Source organism: Leptinotarsa decemlineata, unplaced genomic scaffold (genome assembly GCF_025532065.1).
Source record: "Leptinotarsa decemlineata unplaced genomic scaffold, Ldec_3_MD MMD2_tig00000576_RagTag_RagTag, whole genome shotgun sequence".
NCBI classification, from domain to species: Eukaryota; Metazoa; Arthropoda; class Insecta; order Coleoptera; family Chrysomelidae; genus Leptinotarsa; species Leptinotarsa decemlineata.
This window is the reverse complement of record NW_027412551.1, coordinates 9,273,372-9,292,975: the sequence shown is the minus strand read 5'-3', so window position 1 is coordinate 9,292,975 and position 19,604 is coordinate 9,273,372. Positions and strand designations below refer to the sequence as shown.

Genomic DNA, 19,604 nt, shown 5'->3' with positions numbered 1-19,604 from the left:
TCTCATAACATTCAATTTTTGATGTCAGTTGCCTCAACTGCAAGTGCGGTTGGGTCAAACGCGAAGTGCAGTCAACGTGGCCACAATGTTGTGGTTGCCTCAACTGCAAATATGTGGTCCGTGTACGACCGGACTCGGTCACTGTATTTACCAGATTTGTCTCTCTGGTTGGTTTCATAAATTCACCTTATTTTTTGAATAGACAGCGTAGTTCGAAAGTGAAGACAAACCAGAAAACATTTGCCGCGGTTATGGAGACAATTATCACGAAATAAAATTATTAGAAGATTGACTACAAGTTGTGAGTGTATGAACTAATGATTTCACTCAAGAACCGAGCTCTGAGTAGGTAAATACCTTCAACCTCTTAGGATGAGATTCTTATCCAACGCATTCAGTGCTGTAGTATCGAAGGGTTCGACGGTCCCACGGGCATCGGATTAGTTTTAATAAACGGTCGGAAATTGATATTGTGTTTAGTTTATTAGCTGTTGTTATTAGGGAAAGCGCACACTACAGACTTTTTATCGGCAGATATTTTAGTTGGATGCTTATTAGTATAGAATCGTAATGTGAGTCCGCAAATCTAAGCGATTCCAGTCGGCCGACTGAATAATCAGAAACAAGTTGGATTAGGCTTCCTACGGAAGCGCAGAAGGGCCACATATTTTTATTATTTGTTTCTTGGAAATTACGACTTTGACTTTTTATCTCGAAATTTCGACTTTTATCTCGAAATTTCGACTTTAATCTCTAAATTTCAACTTTAAAGTCGAAATTTCGAGTTTGAAGTCGAAATTTCGAGATAAAAGTCGAAATTTCGAGATTGAAGTCGAAATTTCGAGATTGAAGTCGAAATTTCGAGATTGAAGTCGAAATTTATTTTGAGACTAAAATCGAAATTTTGTGTTTAAAGTCGAAATTACGAGTTTAAAGTCGTTATTTCGAAATTACGATTTTAAAATCGAAATTTCGAGATTCAAAGTCGTAATTTCCAAGAAACAAATAATAAAAATATGTGGCCCTTCTGCGCTTCCGCAGCTTCCCAATTCTGATTCAATTACAAATTTGGACAACTATTGGCCGAGTTCTAATCAGACTGTGTGTTTATGAGAGTGCGCAGACTCACCAACTAAACAGTCGGTGCCTGTAGACTCCCCACTCTACATTCCATTGTTGATATCTGATATAAAATATTATCTAGTACCTACTTTATCTTTGAATATATTTGCGTTTAAATTACATTTTTTTTGTTCATAATTATGTCGAATTGAAAAGCGACCTGCATTATATAATAAAGCATGAAAAGAATATTCCGATGTTAACATTCTCGATAACATTCTTCAATACTTTCAATACAACTCGTCAAAATATTATATACATCAACAACTGTTCAAACTTCTCAGTTGGTGGTCTGCGCGCCCGCACCGAACCGAACAGTTTTGTTTGAGTAGTGTGCCCCCACCCAACCCAACCAGACTAAACTATCGGCCGATAAAAAGTATGTAGTGTGCGTTTGCCCTTATTGTTTTTAGTTTTTGTAGTTGGTTATTGTTGTTTGTTTAATTATTAAGTGATTAGAAAATGGGAGACGCATTTTTATATGAGCGCACGCCTATGGTAAAAGAACGAGATTGTCTCCACACTTCGTTTCGAGGTCACCGAGAACTTTGTGAATTTATGAATGAAAGTAGTAGGAGTGGACTTACTAGTTGATTTTTACTGTGCTTTGAGTTTAAACGGGATAACCCCCAAAAAAAGCAATCTCATTGACTCTTGTTTCATAAATCACTTCACCTATCTCATAAACTCTATCATTTGCCAATTTCCAAAATTTCGGAGAGATGGATTGGTTATCCCTCTGGCTAAATGTCATTCACCAGAGTCCTTTCTGACCTGAGACCAATTACAATTCTCCCGTGTCTCTCTAAAATAGTGGAATTGATACTGAAAGATCAGATTAATAATTATGTCAATGAAAGTCACATCGTAACATATGCAGGAATTAGGATTCAGACCACCACGGCTCTTTTGTCAATTATCGCTGTTTTTTTAAGCCGTGGATGATGAGAATTTGACCTGTTTAGTACACTCTTGATCCTGAATTATTGCGTGACAAACTTGTCTACTTTGGTTTCTTTCGGAAAGCAGTGACACTTTTAGGAAACTATCTGAAAAATCATCATCAAAAAGTTGTTGCGGATGGAGTTTTATCGGATGCGCTACCGGTATCGGAGGGAGTGCCACAAGGATCTATCCTTGAGCCCTTGCTTTTTAGCTGGTATAACTGTGATTTTAACCTGTTTGTGAAAACTGCAATATATATCACTATGCAGACGGCAAGCTCATTTCTAATAAATGTGCAATAATGATGTTCGAGCCTAAGAAACTTAGAGAGTCAAGAGCTGTAGCGCTTGATATTTCTAAGGCCTTTGACCGTGTGTGGCACGAGGGTTCGCTGGCCAAACTTCGATGCTATGGTTTGTCGGATCCTTTTTGTGTATGGCTGTCCAGATTCCTGAGAGAACATTCCCTACAAGTGGCCGTCGATGGATATATCTCGAATACTTCCACCATCAACGCTGGTGTTCCTGGGATCCATATTGTCTCCAACCCTCTTTTTATTGTATATCCACCTACTTATCCACAGGAATCCAATATATTGCTCTTCTGACGACAGCACAGTTGTCTTGTCATTCCATTTGGATATCGGCACAATCATGTCGCTGGAATTGCGAAGGCTGCTTCTCAAAAGCTTGGAACACTATTCCGAACCAGAAAACTGTACACACCTCAGCACTTTTTGATGGTTTACAAAGCTCAGATCAGAGCTTCTTTGGCGTATTGTTCTCATGTATGAAGCTCCATCCCTAAACATACTCCGAAGCTGCTGGATTCCATCCAGAAAAGAGCCATCCGCCTAATTGGATACGCGAACATTACTTGTGACCTTGATAGTCTGGAACATCGGAGTAATGTTGTAGATTCGTCTCTCTTTCATAAATACTTTGACGGGAGGTGTTCAAGTGACTTGACACATCTGATTTCACCAAGAGCGGTACATATCGGTACATATCGGAAATACGCGCCGAACTGTGGCTGCTCAGCATTTAGAGGTTCAACTCAGTACACCTTGAACTTCACTGATTAAGAACTTTTTTATTTGGAGAACTGCGTTTATGTAGAATGAACTTCTTGATAACGTTTTTCCAAATGAATTCAATCTCCAGCTCTTCAAATCCAACGTGAATCACTACTTTCGCATAGGCACCGCTCTTAGAGCGCCTCAAAGATTTTCCTGTATGTAGTGAAGAACAGAGAACTCACTAACTCCACTTTTCCAAGTCCGCATCAAAAATTAAATACTTCCCTCCATGACCGAAATACAAAAATTGGGATTGTGGTTTAATCCAGAACTTCGCTTCACTAAATATGTCATTTATCCGAACCAAACTTCTTATAACGTACGAAAGCACAAAAATATTTTTTTCGATTTGTATAATTCTGACTTGTATCTCAGAATTCTGACTTGTATCTCAGAATTCTGACTTGTATCTCAGAATTCTGGGAAAATTGGCATTTAAGAGAAACAAATGAACATCGTCGGAGTGCGCTCAGTGAAGAGATCAAAATAAATGTTCTTCTCTCTGTCGAAGAAAATCCCCATGTCCCCACTAGGCAGATAGCTCGGGAACTCGAAATTAGCCAGTCTTCAATGGCAAGAGTTCTTGTAGCTGCAAAATGTTATCCATATAAAATAACAATCCTCTAGGAACTTACTGATCCAGATAGAAGACTTCGGTTTTGCGAAAAAATGATGGATCTACTAGACAGGAATGTTGTACATAAAGAAAACTTATATTTTCTGACGAATCAACGTTTTTGTTGAATGGTGTGGTAAATCGTCAAAATTGTCGTTATTGGGCAGACAGAAACCCACACTGGATGAGCGAAGGCCACACTTAACATCCAGAAAAAGTCAATGTTTGGGCAGGGATCGTTGGTGATCGAGTTATAGGACCGATTTTCTTCCAAGAAAATCTTACTGGAGCAAGATATTTAGAATTCTTGCAGAAGGACCTAGTTCCAAATTTGGCTATGTTGTTCCCTTGTCCTATAGAAGCTGACGTGCCAAATAGAAACATCTGGTTTCAACAGGGCGGCGCGCCTCCTCATTTTGCAAGACCTGTCCGTGAGTACCTGAATGATGTATATCCAGGCAGATGGATTGGCAGAAGAGGACCTTATGAATGGCCACATAGGTCTCCGGATTCAACACCTTTGGATTTTTTCTTATGGGGTTACTTGAAGAGCAAAGTTTTTAAAACCAAACCGGCAAATATTGAGGATTTAAAAGAAGGAATAAGACAGGAGTGTAGGCTAATTTCCGGCGAAGTAATCAGAAATGTTCAAAACGAGTTTCAGTTACGTTTAGGGTATTGTCAGTTAGTAAATGGACATTTTGAACACTTGTTAACGAAAGACTATTGATTTTGAATTCATTTTTTGAATTAGATAATGTTTGTTGAATATCTTTCAAAGGACAAGGAGTAAAAAAATGAAATTTGGCAAGCATGTGCAACTTGTTGAAGTCATTAAAAAAAAGGGTTGTCATTTAAAAAAAAATATCGATGACGTTATATCTCATATTTGAGACACACTGTATAATTTTTGTTGCATTAAAATAAGGGCACTTTAAAATACTAATCGACGTGTCCGAGCATATTTCCGAAAGAAACAACACCTTTGATTTAGTGAATTTGTTCCATGTTAGAGACTCGCACTGTATAAACTATCATTTTTTTTTGAATATCGAGATTGCGTCAAAAAATAAATCTGCTGTAACAAGATATTCACTGGCAATCCGACAAAGTCGATGAATAGGACTATAATGACTTAAATTTGACTGAGGTGTTGGAGAAACATAAAGTACGTTGTATTATTTTTTTCAAATTAGGAGATAGCTTAGATGAAAATTGAATACAGTTAACTTTTCCATTGATCACCTTGTGAATGAAAATTAAACTGGCTATTCAGCATGTCCCCCTCGTAATGTTTTGAGGATTTTCCAGTTTTATTGGTTCATTTTCAAAAAATATCGCTTTCTAGTTCGGCATCACTAAGAAATCAATAATCGAAAAGCACATTTGTTAATAAGATATTCAATGGTTTACAGTATAAATGAAAAATATTGATTTATACCTACACTTTCAAACTCAAATACAGAACAAAATGTTTTTTTGAGAGTGATGATTGGCATCCTACCCAGAACAACATAGTGTAATAAATACTGATTCAAAATACTACAATAAACACTATGGTAGGACGTTTTATCTGTTGAATAACAGATCAACTCGGACAACGATACAGGCATAAAGCTAGTTGACTACAAAGTCAGAATTCTGAGATACAAGTCAGAATTCTGACTTGTATCTCAGGGAATAATAATGATACATTCAGTATTATAAGGCAGTTTTTTGCATTTATCAAAATATGAAGATAATGAAATTTTTCTCATTGTTTGAATCGCTTCTTTCGATATAACTGGAGATACAATTGCGGTATCGCCAAAACCATATTCAGGCATTTCTTCTGCGAAGAATCCTGCACTGACACCTATCGGATACAATCCCACGCCTTTCGTAGTATTAGCCAGGGGAGTAGTTGTGTTCTGACGATCTCACTCCATTAAACTACTGTGTAGGTGAGTGAAGACTGGCACACACAAGTCACTTACAAGTCAGAATTCTGAGATACAAGTCAGAATTCTGAAACACAAGTAGAATTCTGACTTGCAAGTCAGAATTCTGAGATACAAGTCAGAATTTTGACTTGACTTGTATCTCAGAATTCTGACTTACAAGTCAGAATTCTGAGATGAAAGTCAGAATTATACAAATCGAAAAAAATATTTTTGTGTGGCCCTTCAACGCTTTCGTAGATATCCGAAATGATGACCATATATCCTCGGCCATGCGAGAATCAAGATGTGAAAGTTGAGAAACGTAAAGCAATGCATCTATTCACCAACACACATGAAGTTCTGACATCTCGTCAACCTGATTATTTACTGAAGAAGTTTCACCCGCTGCTTCTCGTTTACTGGTAATGCACCCAAACATCATAATCAACTACCCTGAGAGTTTCGATTTTATACAATTAAAGACTTCTAAAGACACTTCAGACTTACGTAACTGTCTAGTCCAGGGGTCAGCAAATAGTTTTGGGTGGGGTCCGGATACTGTGGGAAAATTTTAACGAGGTCCAGAAAAACAACGGATAATAAGTAGGTGCTACCTATGTATTATTTTGATTTCAAATCAAATTCTGAATTATTATGAACTCGCCTGAGAAAGCCATGTCTTTTTCGTTAACCAGCTATCACACTCTTACGAACGGCAACCCTCAGAAGTCGAAACCTGTACGAGCTAAGGACTAACGAGGTCTTACCTTTTAACGTGTTATTCCTAACACGGGTTGGACGACAGCATTCAAGTGTGTTTTCTATCTCGAACGATATATGTCTTTCAAAAAATTCAATTCAAAGATATTTCACATACGTATGTTGAGCCAAATATAGTGGTCAAATTTATAGCTAGTTTCTTGCAACTTTCATGTTTGGCACAAAATTCTTCAGTGGATACCGTTTTATACATTTGCAAAGACACATCTTCTCGCGAATCAATTATCTCTATTTGAAGTGATGCTTTTGACAGATTCAACAACTTGGCAGCCACATCTGTCAATTCTGCTGTACTTGTAAAACAGGTTAACTAGGCAACTTATTGAAGTAAAATAAGTACTAAGTTGAATTATATGTGACTCGAAAAAATTATAAAGATATAGTATACCTTATCTACGTATTAATTTATACTTGGTATACAAGTATAAATTGGCGGTCCGAGGTCCGACCTTTCGCGGTCCGTTTGTGGACCGCGGTCCGCCTGTTGCTGACTGTTGATCTAGTCTCTTCCCCGTCCCCGACCTTAATAATACAAAAATGAATTCCCAACAGCGGTTGCATCAACCAATTACCTGTTCTTGTCACAGTATCAATATTAACTCGACTTTTTTTGTTATTGTTATTAATTATTGCTAATAAATCACAGGTTGAGTTGGCTATTACTAAGCCTACTCAGCTCTATACTGAAACATGAATTGTTTTTCTTCTTTTTGTCTGTTTTAATTATACTCTTCATGGTGAATAAAGACGTATTATTATTATCATTATTATTATATATAAAAAAATTGAGATATAAATTTTTCCCGAACGGTTAGGAAGATCATAAAACTTATTCAGCCTTCAAAATTGATTGATACTGGGTGCAATCCCAATTCATTTAAGAGATAATCAAAGTAACAGAAATGACTTACCAGCATAAGTGAAACTGCCGATCTTTGCTCTGTCTTGTATGGGGGTCCAAGCGCTAAGGAGGTTGTGTACACAAGGAAAAATAAAGCCTTGTGAGAGACCAGTGATTATTCTACAAACGATGACTCCCGAATATCCTAAATAGGCTCCGAAAATTGGAATCAGCATGCAAAATACAGATCCTATGAAAGCCGAGGCACTCATAAATCGTTTAGGTCCGTAGTTTTTCGCCAGTTGACCAGCTATAACTTGTAAACAAATATATCCCCAGAAGAATGAAGATAACATCAAGTTTTTCTTTTTGGACCATTCTGGATATGTCTGAAAATAAAGGTTTCAATGTGATGTGACGGTCACAGTACTTCTTCGAAGAAAAAATAAACATCTGAAGAATAAACATCTGATGTGGCCAATTTGGCTCGTAAACACGCGTCGAGAAGAATGCTCCAGTTCTAATGTAAGGTGAATGTTCATGTTCGATTTTTTACGATTTTATGCTGGGTATTAAGTTCTACCTTTCAGGCTCATATATCATATCATTGTTTATTGACCCCAAAAGACATAAATGTTTATAACAGGGACCTTGATTAAATATATAAAATTAATTATTGGGAGGCAATGGGTTATCTCTAAACACAAAACAGAAATCAAAACAAATCGATGACCGTGAGATACATGAGAGAGATTTCGAATTATAATTGGAAACGAATCAAAAACAAGTACTTTTCTGACTTCCCACCACATAAGTTTGTGGAACTTTCTCGCAGATATGCTTCTCAAGTGATTATCAAGAAACAGGTTTCGAGTATCATAGTCCATTTTTAAAAGGCTCACTCAGAAGAATAATTTCAAAGGGGTGCTAACTTTTTGAACAGTGATAAAAATGTTCGATTGGTGACGTATTTATTGTGTATAAATTCATACAAACATTGTGAAATTATAAAATAACGATAAAAATAAAAACAACAATAAAAATTAATTGGCGCTCCGGGGCGACTTCATTGATTCCACTGGCGCATTTGCTTTTTCAGCTGCAGGAAAACCCGAAAAAACCTGCAGCACTACATCATCTGCACTACAGATCTTGATCTGCCAATGTCCTCTCTCTCTCTCTCATAAAACAAAATGTAGGGTGTCTCCAGAGGCTCCAATACATCGCCAGAACACTTCGTGACACGACTATCGTCAAACTCAAACCAGTCCGTTTCGTCTTTGACCAAGGCGTAATAATGACCAAATTCAACGCCAGAACCACAGTGAACAATAACTGCATGAATATTATACTAGTGATCTACTAGATTGAAATCTACCTGAAAAAATATACCTGAAAAAGTCAGGTATCAATACATTTTTCGAAAGTCTACCTGTACCTAACTATTATTACCTGCGTATGTACAGATTCATTAATGGCGAATTATTCAAGTCCGTTTTATCGTTCATGAGATGGTGAGAGCTTTTGAATTTGTTTATTTCCATACTCTCCAACAGGTTAAGTTTCAAACCTTTCTTCTGGAAATGGAGAGGTTCGTATTCATGGTTGAACTCATGTCCCTCTGAGATTAGATGACTGGCATATGTGGAATTTACTTTTCCGTTCTGAAAACTATATTTGTGTTCCTTATTTATGCGGGATTTGACCGTGATAGATGGGTGAAGAGAATTTATGAACTTCAAAAAGTTTGTCAACTGTCTGTTCGTTCCCGTGAAACATACCAGAATATCATCCACATATCTATACCAATACAGGAAACTTCTTACCAGTGGGTTACTGTGTATTCTTCTCTCCAAATCGTCCATAAGTTTGAAGTTCATAAATTCTCTTCACCCATCTATCACATTCACAGTGGAGATGGAACAGGACGAATCTGTACATTTTCTGGATTTGACAATAGCAAAAGTTAACAACAAACATGATTTTTTAATTTATCGGAAACCGGCACATACAGATATTATCATTCATAATTCGTCCACTCACCCATATCAGCATAAGGTAGCAGCTTTCAACAGTATGATCCACAGACTGATAAATGTACCCTTGTCAGAAGCGAATTTCAATAAAGAACTGAATATAATAAAGCAAATAGCCCTCAACAATGATTATGATAGTGGTCTGATATATTTTTTATTATCAAAGAAGTTATACAGTCAAGCTTTGAAAGAAGTTTACCCAATTCGAAGAGAAGAGGATAAAAGTTATAGAACCTTAAACCTACTTAGGCCAACCCACTACAAATATTTCAGATTTTCTGCACAGCAAAGGTGGAAATACTGCTTTCAAAACCAACAACAACTTGAGCATGCACATTAAAAATAACAAAGATAAAAGTTCAGTTTCAGAAAAATCAGGAGTGTATAAATTAACGTGTGGGTCATGTCCGATGTTTTATATAGGTCAAACTGGAAGAACGTTCGAAACCCGCATAAAGGAACACAAATATAGTTTTCAGAACGGAAAAGTAAATTCCACATATGCCAGTCATCTAATCTCAGAGGGACATGAGTTCAACCATGAATACGAACCTCTCCATTTCCAGAAGAAAGGTTTGAAACTTAACCTGTTGGAGAGTATGGAAATAATCAAATTCAAAAGCTCTCACGATCAAACGGACTTGAATAATTCGCCATTATTGAATCTGCAGGTAATAATAGTTAGGTATATTGCAGGTAGACTTTCGAAAAATGTATTGATACCTGACTTTTTCAGGTATATTTTTTCAGGTAGATTTATTACTTAGATAGACGAATAGGTACTAGGTTATAGTATATAAGGTTGTAATTTAGAAGTAACTCTTAGTTATGCTTGAAGAAGCTATTGTATAGCGAAACACGTGTCGCGGTTTTTGTAAAACTCTTATAGTGAAAATCATAGAATAAACTCTATAAAAATTCCATTTTCAGATGATTTAACAATAACCTTTGCACGGACTGGTTATTAGTCATATTAGGAAACGCTAGTTGAAGTTCCAGAAATTCACATAAGTTTTCGCTACCTCTTGAACACTTACTACAAAGTAAACAAGTGAGGATTTTTCCAGCAAAAGATTCACAAACACAAGACGAGATGGACTATATGGAATCATTCCAGAGCGGTCAGTAGTATTGATTTTGCTATTATATTGAATATAGAATAAAGAAAATAGCTTTTGCCTGATTACTACCAAGGTTTTTATTCGTTCAAGTTCACTAGAAAACTGTTTAACAAAGCGAAACCGATCGTAACAAATAAAATCCTTAGAAGTAATCAGCTATATTCTTTATTCTATTAGTGAAATGTTTTATTATTGTTAAGTTGTCCCTTAGTATGACGCTAATAATGCAAATTTCCGGGTGAAGTTGTTTTACATCTTGCAAACCCAAATTATAGACAACTGAATGGGGAATGTTCCTCAACTTGGGTTATTACAGCAAATGCAAGTTTGAACAAAATAAAGTTGAGTTTAATTCATTCGAAAAGTACTTATTCAAATTGATGTTTCAAATTTTGGGTATTAATCTTTAAAGAGATTTGTTTCTAATTCACATGTTGGCAACAGCGCCTAAATCAAGTTGAACTAATTTATACGTAACTAGATATTCTACTTTAAAAAAGGAAAATTATCTTTATAAATCAACGATTGAGGCGATATATAAATTATAGTTCAATACCACCTCCACAAGCCACATAAACAACAGTTGTTTTGTTATTTATTTATATAAAGGAAGATAGGTTAGATGCACAAAATGTCATATGTCACAGAATGTCTCGGAACTCGGAACATAAGTAAACAAAACAGCACGCCTCTGAAATATGTCATCTTTGTTTGTCTCATACAGGTAACAGATTCATTGTTTTATTAGCTATAACCGATGTTGCCAAATGGTGAAATAGAAACGAATCCCTTTAAATGTTGAATGTATTATTCCATTCCTCTTTTTTAAGTATTTAAATAATTTTTTGAAGAAAAAGGTTGGAATGATAAGTTTAAAATGCGTTGTTTTAGAGCTCTTTTATGAAAAATACTTGATTTTCGTCAGGAGGAACATTCCCTATTAGTCAGATATAGTCAGTGGACACACTTGAAGACTGGCTATAAATCAAATCATCTAAAGGACCAATTTGTGCAGGCCAGTTTCAAATACCTGCACTGTCGGTTAATGGACTGACACTTATCAGAAAACAACTACTCCCCTGGCAAATACCACGAAGGGCGTTGGATTATATTCAATATGTGTCAGTGCAGTTATTCTGCATATGCTGTTGGCGATACAACTGCCGCAATAGATTTTCAATCATTGGAACACATTTGCAGACCGGTTTCGGGCTGTTTGGCCACTCGTCAGTGCAAGGTAGAGTATATCATCAACATAAAGTCGATGATTTCCGATAATTGAAAATCGAATTCCTTTGGAGTATCATTCCGCGAACTAGGCTGAAGCGGACCACAAACAACAGATTTATCATCGCCCCATTTGCCTGTGAACGAGGTAACCAACCGCATATTTTGCCCAATTCCTCGTATAAGAAAAAAAACTTCACATATACTTGTGGGCATACTTGAAGACTGGAATTAAATTGTTCCTTTAGATGATTACCGTCGCGTAGTGCATCAGAGGTTCTTGCCACATGGTCGTACGGTCAATAAGGGGTATTATCTTTAAGTTATGCGTCGCTCTCGCAAGCAATACGAAGAAAACGTCCGGTATTGTAAGAAAACAATTAATGATTTGTGCATCACAATAATGCACCTGCACACTCATCATTTATCGTTCGTAATTTTTTGCCAAAAACAACACCGCAATCATGCCTAGCCACCATATTCACCAGATTTGCCCTCTGAGACTTTTTCCTGTTACCAATATTGAAGAAACCCATGGAATGACGTCGTTTTGCGACATTTGAGTAGAGAAAACCATTGGCGGCGCCACCGGCGGGCAGTATGCCCCTCCACCCCCGCCTTTTGCAAGATGTTGTTCTTAGCGCCCTTCCGATTTTAAATATTTCATAAATCTATTGTTAGGTACATAACACGAAAAACCAATAAACGTGGAAAACATTCGCTTTCAATACCTCGACCTCGATCAGTTGTGAATCCCATATCGCTCGCTGTCTAATGCGAATGTGATCATTTTCTAAGATATTGGAAATTGATTGTATCTCGGCGTGGCACTCGTAGCAGTGGTAGTAGTATGGTTTGTTATTGTTACTTTGACGAATAAACAGTTTGCCGAGTAGATTATCGAAAGTTACGCGAAGAGAAGAAGTTAAAATATGCTGCTACATCACCTTCTCAAACAAAATAAAATTTTTGCAAATCTTTCAGTTCGTAAGTTATTAATTTTCAATTGAAGATCCGAAATCGTATTCATTATGGAAACTTTTACATTTAAAGAGAAACAAAAGAACAAATAATTCAAACTCAAAGTTGTGTAGAGGAATCGGTTCCAAATAAACCTGACACTACGAAGAGTACGGTCAGTACGGAGTCAACGTTTCTTGATGTTCCATCTACATCATACTATAAATTAGGAACAAAATCCGATTTTTCATTAGGTTTTGCTGATTTAACATTTACAGAAGTAGATTTTAATTCGGATTTGGATAGTGATAGTACTCAAGACTTTCCAGTTCACAATTACAGGAAATTTTACATTTCTTGGTACAAACTTAAAAAAAAACGACTTTTAGACAGTACAGCGTACGTGAATGGTTACTTTACTCTCTAAGAGGTAATAAAATGTTTTGTTTTGTATGCTGACTTTTTGATAGTGCGCATTGTTTATTATTGAAATGTTTCTTTTATTAGAGTTTTGTGATATCTTTTCTTTTCTTAATGGGAAATATAGTATTGCTTCGAATACCTGTGTCTTTTTACTGAATCTTGGCGCCTTGTTATGGTGTGCTCCCCCGCCCTTAAGTTTTAGAATCGCCACTGGAGAAAACCTATTCTCTGAGAGAGCTTAAGCACATACCAGAAAGCGCATTTATATCAGAACTGCTTTGAGGATTGAAAAAAAGCTTGCACTACTTCGAAGGGGACAAAAAATAAATTGACGAATAAACAAATATTTTCTGAGAAAACCGAGAAATCATCTTATTTTTTTAACAGACAGCGTATGACGCTATTGGGCTCTTTATCTAGGTGGAACAGTTTTGGATCGCATATGTTTTTCACACTATAACCTATTGAACCTCAATATTTTATTACATGATCCAGATTAATCCAGAAAAAGTAATCACTGCTGTAGACCTAATTATATCCAATGATAAACCGATTTAGCTGCTATCTTAATGATTTTATTTTTATTAGCAAGCTTAAAATACAGTGTATGCCGATTTCATGTAACTTAGCCAAAATGATTACAGTGAAAGTTTTTTATTTTTATTATAAAAATATTGTGCTTGAACGATATTTTCCACGGAATTACTGTTCACGTTACAAATTATTGAATAAATTTTCTTTTCAAAAGTTTTACAGCACAATTGTGGAAACTTCTCATGAAAGAACAAGCATGCCCTGAATTACATTTGAAGTGCTGATCGATTTTCTGTGCTCTACCAAGTTAAAGATATCATCGAATGTGTTAGAAATCACACGTTAAAAGGTAAGACCTCGTTAGTCCTTAGCTCGCACAAGTTTCTCAACTTCTGAGAGTTGTCGTTCGTATAGGGGCGACAGCTGATTAACGGAAAAACAGAATTAAACAGATTAACAGATTTAAACAGATAAAAATCGAGATGACGTGGAACAATGACAAAAGATTTGCAAACACACAACAGAACTGAACAGAACAGAAAGGGACCACCGCATACATATCGACTCGTGTTCTGAGCAAACAGATCTCATATCATCTATGAATACCACCTTGTTAAAAAAATAAGGGTTTAAGGAAGATGCAGGCAGGGAAAATTTAGTTAAAATTAGGAGAATTGAAAAACTTTTGGCAATCAAACTGTATTTGTTCATTAAGAGATATAACATTAGGGTTATTAATAGCAGAGTTGATTTCAAAAATTTCAAGTAAATCAAGTGGAGTGGAAACTATAGTTGTAATTAGGAATGTGATTAGAGAACGAACTTTAAGTGTTATAATCATCTAAGTGTAAATTTCTGAAATTGTTAATTAGTTTAACATGTTCAAGAACTCTTGTTTCAATTTTCCTACCACTTTATCCGACATACTGAGCGGAACAATTCGATTGCGAACACGAAACTCCTGATTTATGGGAGATTGGTACTTTATCTTTAGTACATATTGTTAATTAATACTGATTGATGGTTTTACCGTTCTAACATCTGAGGGTGATAATAAATTGTGGAGACGACTTTTGAGTTCTTGTTCTTCGCAAATCAAAAATATTAAATGTCAGTCAGTCAAACCAGTCGCCTTTTACTTTTCAAACGTTTATCTTCATGTTTTAAATCATAATAAAAATCATAACGAAACTCTTTGCATATCTGAACAACCAAGCACCCCATTGAAACTGTTTTGCGATCAGTTCAAGGCAGCAATTGTGCTTCCTACTAAAAATAAGTGATGAAGAAAATATTGATAGTCATCGACAAATTTCTCTCCTGAATAGTAACATGTCATCTGCCCAATCATATTCACTACCTTCTCGATAACAATAAATACCATCCTCGCTTCTGTTTGATTTAATTAAGGCATTTGATACGATGGGATTTGAGACTATAGTCATTTGAGTGACATTACTCGAAATTTTCGAAAATTAAACTGAGATGTAGTGATGTGAAATCAAATTCATATGCAGTTCATATGCAGTGTGTGCCACAGGGATCGATTTTGGGACCACTCGTCTTTGCTCTGTATGTGGATGATTCACCTCAGTTTTTCACAAATGTTCATTCAATAACAAACATTATTATCATTATTGAGTATTGAGCTTCTTTCATTCAATGCAGGTGGTTCTAGCTTTTATCTCAAATCGAAAAAGTAATGGTAAAAGGCAGGTACTTACTGGTATATTCTTATTTGGAGGATCACTTTCGGTCATCGCAAAAACTGCAACACTGAGAATAGATCGAATCCCATAAGCAATATTCAGAATAGTGAACAACATAATATACTGAATATATCGAAATCCCAGGATGTTTGCTGAAACAAATATTTTCATCATTCGATAATAGAGTTTTAAAAGAAACAGACACAATAGTAACTTGGGCTTAGATAAATAGGAAGAGTTCGAAATTTTTCACGGAGAAAATGAAGGTTTGGAAGCAATGGAAATTGATAAACTTAAAAATTCAAACATTCTAATGAATGGCCAACTGGATTTGACCATTATTGAACTTGTTTTCTTATAATAGGGGAGCCCAAGCGGGGATTTCGGGATTTATTAAAGCGCGGCAGATTAATATACAGGGTATACCTTGTACCCGGTTAAGTACCTCCACCAAATATGAGCCCCATATATAAGGCCGCCTGTGAGGGATAAAGGATCAGATTAGTAAAAAAAAATTGATCATCGGAAATTCTCGAGCGCGTCAGATTAAGGTAGGGTGAGTTAATTACCTGCTGAAAAGTGTATATTCCAGTAATCTGACAATTTGAGAGTGACGTAAAGAAAGGGGACGGGCAGCAAAGTTGTAAAAAATTAACGTTATTTTGACATTCTCGAACGTAGCTAATTTTTTTTATTTTAATGCAAATAATTCAAGGATAACGAAAAATATATAATCTGACGATTTCCGCAAGTCGAAATAACAAAAATTTGTCGATAAAGTTTAATGCGTGCAGCTGTGTGATACCTATATTTCCCTCTCCGAGTTTCTATTCCTCTATTCTCTATTTACTTTTCCTCTATCTATTACTCTCTCACTCCGTCCCCACTCTGAATTCTGTTGCCATGACGCCATCACAGCTGATCACAGAGACTCGTTCGTGATGAAGATGATTATTAATTAATCAATTAATTGATGGATGTAGCCGTTACTACGTGATAGGAAATGATGATGAAGAGAAGAGAAATTAAACTTTCTATGTTTTTTACCACTTTAATTTGTAATATAAGTTTGAATGTCCTTATACAATATATTAGTTTAAAAATGTCCTTATAGGAGGAAACTGCAGTTACGTTAGTTACAAATAAATAAAAGTGGTAAAAAACAAGTTTCATTTATCTTTTCTTCATTAATTAATCAATTGATTATAAAAAATTGATTTTTTTTGAGCATTTTTTTAAGTTTATCTTCTTATAAATACAAGTATTCTACTTAAAAAACATACACTTATTTATTTGCATGCTATTTCCTGAGCTTTTCAATGAATTAAGTTCAATGAATTTTAATTTTTTTTTTTAAATATTGTTTTTGTCAGATTAAGCGAATTCCTCTAGATAATCGTAAGATTATGAGTCTCCCGTCTAAAACATAAAGATGAATCATATATATATCTTAATCTGACGCCCTTGAGTACTTCAAAATTGCGAATTTTTTTTGCGCATTAAAATGATGGCCGCGAGTTTGCGTCAGATCGAAATCGTCAGATTATTGAATGAGAGCTTTTTTTGTTGCACTTAACACCCCCTTAGAAACTCTGTCGCACTCGATTGAATTTTTTTCTTTTCACTTTTAACCCTTACGTACAACCACCCACATCATGCAAACGATCAAATTAACATACCAACATTATTAAAAATACGTAGGACATTGATGCTATCAATATCTGACGCGCTCGAGTATGTCCATGCAACAGAATTTTTTTACATATTTGAAAATCTATAGCGGCTTCCCCACCGATGAAAAGGTATATATTATATAATATGTTTTTCTTCTTATCATCTAAGCTTTTCAACCTAATATGTCTCAATGATGCTCGAGTAAATCCCCATTATTCATCGTGGGCTCCCCTGCTATTAGAAAAACCGAGAAAGAATCATTATTGATGTAGAAGTGAGGTGATTATAATTGAAGAGGTACCACAGGTAGAGGTTTAGGTAATTTGTTGGAGGTAGTCTCAACTATGGTTACCTATAGTATATGCATATTAGTGTATGATGCAACTTATAGTATTCAAATCACTGTTGATAAAGCTACTGTGTTATATTTTTCAAATAAATTTTGTGTTCATGAAATTAATATGGATCTTCATCATGTGATGGCCGAATCAATCAGAAAAAACATTAATTTAATGTCTTCTATTAATAAATAGCACAGTTACATCAAGCCATAGGACTTATTGTCGATGTTGAGCACAATCCTAAATGATTTTCGAATTATTTTTAAGTTTGTGTTGCTATTAAAGCGTGTTTTTTTAGTTTTCTTAAACTATTATTTATTTATTGTTAATTCTGATTATCGTGTATACATGTATAGGGTTACATCATCAGTCAAAATTTCAATAACACTTTATCATTTATATCCTTATGTTTAAGTTTAGCAAGGTCACATCTAATTTATGAGTCTCTGATACGGAACCAAAAAAATTCTAAGAAATGTTTAAAAACAAATTGTAATTATATTTAGAAATACATTTATACAGTGTCCAAGATACGGAGGTCCATTGAAAAACATAACAGATAGAAAGTCTGTTGAATTAGGAAAAAGTTTAGCTTAGGGGATTTCAATGAAATAAATATGTAATTCTTGTCAATCACCTTCAAACAGAGACGTTCTATGTTTTGCTTGTTTTTCAGTAACGCCTACAATGCTAAGTCAATAATTGAAAGACTGAAAATGTTAAATAACAAAAACATTAAATGTTACAAAAATACGTGTAAACTACGTGAATTTTACTTATGTGCACGAAATAAGGTAATGTATGGTAAATATTGCCACAGTCTAAATACTGAATATTCACAAGTTATTGGGATGACATAAATGGTATCAAAACAACAAAGACTTCTTCAGCAAGTTTGTGATATACAGTGGAGCTTCTATTAGAAGTTTGAGATTGAGCAGTAAATTTATCAGAAAATATTTAATATAAAGTTTCAGATATCAATACAATGGACTTTTCTGAAAAAAAAATCCGTTTAAAATCTGTTTTTCCGTTAATCAGCTGTCGCCCCCATACGAACGACAACTCTCAGAAGTCAAGAAACTTGTGCGAGCTATATGAGGACTAGGTTAGGTTAGGTTCAAAGTGAGTGGGTCTATTCGACCCTCCACCGAGAGCTAAGGACTAACGAGGTCTTATCTTTTAACGTGTGATTCCTAACACGTTAGGAGACACCCTGTGTATTGGAGAAATTCTCCAATACACAGGGTGTCCAATAAAAGTGCGGCGTATCAAAGTTAGGTATTCGGATTCCGTTAGGAAAGTACTTTCAGAAAATGTAGGATTATTTTGGTATCTACAACGAAGTTGAGAACGTATGCCTAAAATAACGTCAAAAACCGTTTCGACAGACGTTTACCACACCCTACTGTTTAGGTAGTTGGGAGAGATTGAAATTTCGAAATAATTATTTCCTGATAATGTACGAGACATTTGCAAATAATTGATTTTTGAAATCTCTGATCTCCTGTGAAATTTAGAACCAAATAGTTGACTTCACGGACTTTCAGTATTTTTTTTTCAAGCCAAAATAGGGTTACTTCTTCTGCAAATTATCTGGTTGGACTTCTCAGCCTCAATAACTCTGAATTTCATTCTAAACCTGTTTATTCTGTCCTGTGCAAACAACATAAAAACTGGAATTTTTAATAATGAAAAAAGGTAAACATCAGCTGCTCACCTGGTTTTTTGATGGCATCCTGTTTAGTATCAATCTCCGACATCTTCCGATTGGCCTCGATAAGTAACTGTGGAAACTGCAAACACTTGTTCAACGAAACGATTTCGTTGGCGTTTAAATTACAGTCGACGAGAAAAATATCAATGAAACCAACGTAAATGACTTATCGCTTGTTGAGTTATAAACAAAAATTAACAAATATCTTCGTTTTATCAATTCGTGATTTGTTACTTCATTTACCACGATTTGCATTGATGAAGCCGACACGTTTGACCTTAGAAGTGAAGTAATGCAGTTATGGAAAAGTTCCCGACAGATTAGATCAATAGAAGAATTAACTGCTTAAGGAATGGATATTGCGAACTTTCTGTCACACCAAACCAAACTAATATATTCTGCATTCGGTTCTGCTGTCTAATTATTTGAAGGCATTCATTCAAAATCCACGTCACTGGACTTTCCGTTTACTCAAACCGGTATTCGGCCTTTCGTAGAAAGTAAGAATTGGAAAATAAGAGCAAGTTGTAATTCTTAAATGCAATTTCAAAAAACAAC

At 35.4% G+C, this 19,604-nt stretch overlaps 1 protein-coding gene across 2 annotated transcripts in view; it reads right to left on the bottom strand.

The window, feature by feature from the left end:
- Positions 1–19,401, bottom strand: part of LOC111513562 (putative inorganic phosphate cotransporter) — a 37,507-nt gene extending 18,106 nt beyond the window's left edge. Inside the window, exons 1-3 of one of the 2 annotated variants that reach the window (XM_074174395.1) lie at positions 19,050–19,399; positions 15,330–15,466; positions 7,375–7,693 (exon numbers count right to left, since the gene is read on the bottom strand). In XM_074174395.1, coding sequence (XP_074030496.1) covers positions 7,375–7,693; positions 15,330–15,466; positions 19,050–19,092 — 499 coding nt within the window. In that variant the 5' untranslated portion in view covers positions 19,093–19,399. Of the gene's footprint in view, positions 1–7,374; positions 7,694–15,329; positions 15,467–19,049 lie in introns of both variants that reach the window. The other variant, XM_074174396.1, reaches the window with a different exon arrangement.
- Positions 19,402–19,604: the final 203 nt, after the last annotated feature.